Source organism: Mastigoproctus giganteus, chromosome 3 (genome assembly GCF_048544385.1).
Source record: "Mastigoproctus giganteus isolate SK-2022 chromosome 3, ASM4854438v1, whole genome shotgun sequence".
Classification (NCBI taxonomy): domain Eukaryota; kingdom Metazoa; phylum Arthropoda; class Arachnida; order Uropygi; family Thelyphonidae; genus Mastigoproctus; species Mastigoproctus giganteus.
The window spans coordinates 133,015,919-133,018,682 of record NC_143577.1 but is presented as its reverse complement, the minus strand read 5'-3'; the positions used below and the strand labels follow the sequence as shown (position 1 = coordinate 133,018,682).

At 46.9% G+C, this 2,764-nt stretch overlaps 1 protein-coding gene across 1 annotated transcript; it reads left to right on the top strand.

Moving 5' to 3' along the window:
• Positions 1-942: 942 nt before the first annotated feature.
• On the top strand, positions 943-2,010 carry LOC150088277 (uncharacterized). Its single transcript, XM_090370097.1, has one exon. It carries the CDS (start codon positions 943-945, stop codon positions 2,008-2,010), a length of 1,068 nt encoding a protein of 355 aa, XP_090226223.1.
• The last annotated feature ends 754 nt before the right edge of the window (positions 2,011-2,764 follow it).

Below are 2,764 nucleotides of genomic sequence, written 5' to 3'. Positions count from 1 at the left end.
CAAAAAGGAAAGGACCCTCCATAAAAATCTATGGCCTGGATGCCAGTATGACACAAGAAAACTTAGCCTCAGAAATATACGCCAGGAACCTACAGAGATCCCTACCGGAAACCGACATCAAAGAGCAAATAATGCCTAGATTTGCCATAAAACCGGCGACAGGAAACACAAGGAACTGGGTTGTCGAGCTCAGTCCCGCAGCGTGGCAGATCCTAGCAAAACAAACGCGGATCTTCATCAACTGGAGCAGCCACATATTCCACGAACATATAGTAGTTCCAAAATGTTACAGATGCTGCAAGTTTGGCCACACTACCCACACTTGCAGCCAAAACATCCCAACCTGTGGCCACTGCGCCGACAAAGGCCATGACTACAAGGACTGCCCAAAGAAAGATGAGGAACCAACATGTGCCAACTGTAAGAGTCAGAAGTTGGACGCTTCACACTCAGTTCGTGACAACAAATGTCCTATTTACGTCAAAAACAAGAGTTTAAACCAAGCCAGAATCAATTATGGCAGCACACCATAATCACTATAATACCACAAAAATCAAATTCATCCAACTGAATGCACAACGGGCAGGGGCCGTAGCTGACCAAGTCAGGCTCAAGGCCGATGAAATTAATGCAGATGTAATCATATTACAAGAACCGTATACCCACTCCAAACTAGTCAGAGGGTACCCCCTCAACTACAAACTAATACAAGCAGATGATACTACCCCGTGGGCTGCAATCCTAATTAGAAATCCCGACATCACTGCAACCAAAGTCTCCCACCTGTGCACGGACTGGGCTGCCTGCGCCCAAATTATCACCGCGCTAGGTGCCCTATACATAATCTCGCTATATTGCAGACCTGGTGAAGACATAACCACAGCCACCAGATACCTCCAACATGCTACCAACTTACTAAGAGGGGAAAGAATTATCATCGGAATGGATGCAAATTGTAGATCACCAGCCTGGCACAGCAATACCCCCGACAGGCAAGGTACTAGGAATGGCCAGAGACTGGAGGAATTTATTACGAGTTCATCTACCGTAGTCCTCAATAAACCAAACCAGCTGCCAACTTTTTGCAACCTCCGTTGGGAGGCTACAATAGATGTCTCTCTTGCCACTCGAAACATAGCAGGAAACATCACAGACTGGATGGTCCAGGATGCCTGGACCACTTCAGACCATAGGGCCCTGACATTCCAACTGAACAGGAACCTAAATCGACAACCGCCAGCAGAAAGAATGCCCCAACGCTATGCATTGCAAACAGCAAACTGGGACCTGTTCCAGAAAACCCTCACAGACAACAAAAACAGAAAGATGCAAGAAATCAACACAGCTAAGAACCCTGATAAACTCCAGAAGACCATCACCGAAATTATAACAGTGGCTGCAAACACCTCAATCAAACGGAGATGGCCCAAACCTGGTGCTGTACCTTGGTGGAACCAAGAACTTCAACAGCTTCGCAAGGACGTCCAGACCAAAAGGACAAACTTCCAAAAGGCAAGAAGAACTTGGCCTCAGCAGGAGGTGGACGCGCTCAGAAATCTGTATAGAGAAGCACGAAACGCTTATACCGCCCTCATAAGGAAAAATAAAAAGGAAACCTGGGAGAGACTAGTAGCAAACTCAGGGAACACTGACCCCTGGAGAGTTGCGTACAAGGTTGTCACAAAAAAGCTCCCCAGAGGTGAAGTGCTTACAACCACTGTCACGCCCCAAGGAGAAGAAACCTGTTCCTGGGAGGCATCAATAAACAATATATTAGATGTCACCTTTCATCCCCACAAAGACCCACAAACGGAGGAGCAGATCCAGACCTGTAGGGAAAATGATAAGTACGGAACAGATAATGCAGAACCGCGATTCACTACGGATGAGCTCATCCTGGCGGCTTCACGTATAGCAGCGAAAAAAAGGCCCAGGTCCAGACCTCTTGGAGCCGGAAATAATCAAAAAAGTCGTAGAAATAGAACCGGAACTCTTGCTCCAGCTCTTTAACCTATGCCTCACAGTGGGAGCATACCCGCAAGATTGGAAAATGGCCAATGTTAAACTAATAATTAAGAATCCAAACAAACCACCAGAACAGCCATCTTCCTACAGACCGATCACACTACTCACAGTACTAAGTAAACTTTTTGAAAGGCTACTGTTATCCAGAATAAATCACCACTACCAACAGGCAAACCTATCTTCACCAAACCAGTACGGATTCAAACCAGGTCGATCCACAGTAGATGCACTCCAAAGCCTAATTGCCCAAGCACAAGAATCTGAGAAAAAATACGTGCTAGCTATCTCAATTGATTTTGCCGGGGCGTTCGACACCCTATGGTGGCCGAGCGTCCTGGGTCGGCTCCGGGAGGCAGGGGTTCCTGGCAACCTCTTCAATGTGCTTAAAAGCTATCTCACCGACAGCGCAATCAAGATAAAAGCTCCCTACAAAGAAATAGAAAGAAAAATATATAGAGGGTGCCCACAGGGGTCAGTACTTGGACCAACAATGTGGAACCTCCTGATGGACCAGTTTCTAAACAAGGATCTGGAAGGGGTCCGCTCACAAGCCTTCGCGGACGACCTCATCTTAACAATAGAAGCTAATTCCAGGGCACAACTGGAAATACTGGCAAACCGCGCTGTGCAAATTCTCCAAGACTGGGCCACACACCATTTACTACAAATCTCACCGACGAAGACCAACTCCATACTCTTAAAGGGAACACTGAACATCCACAGACCACCCCAAATTAAA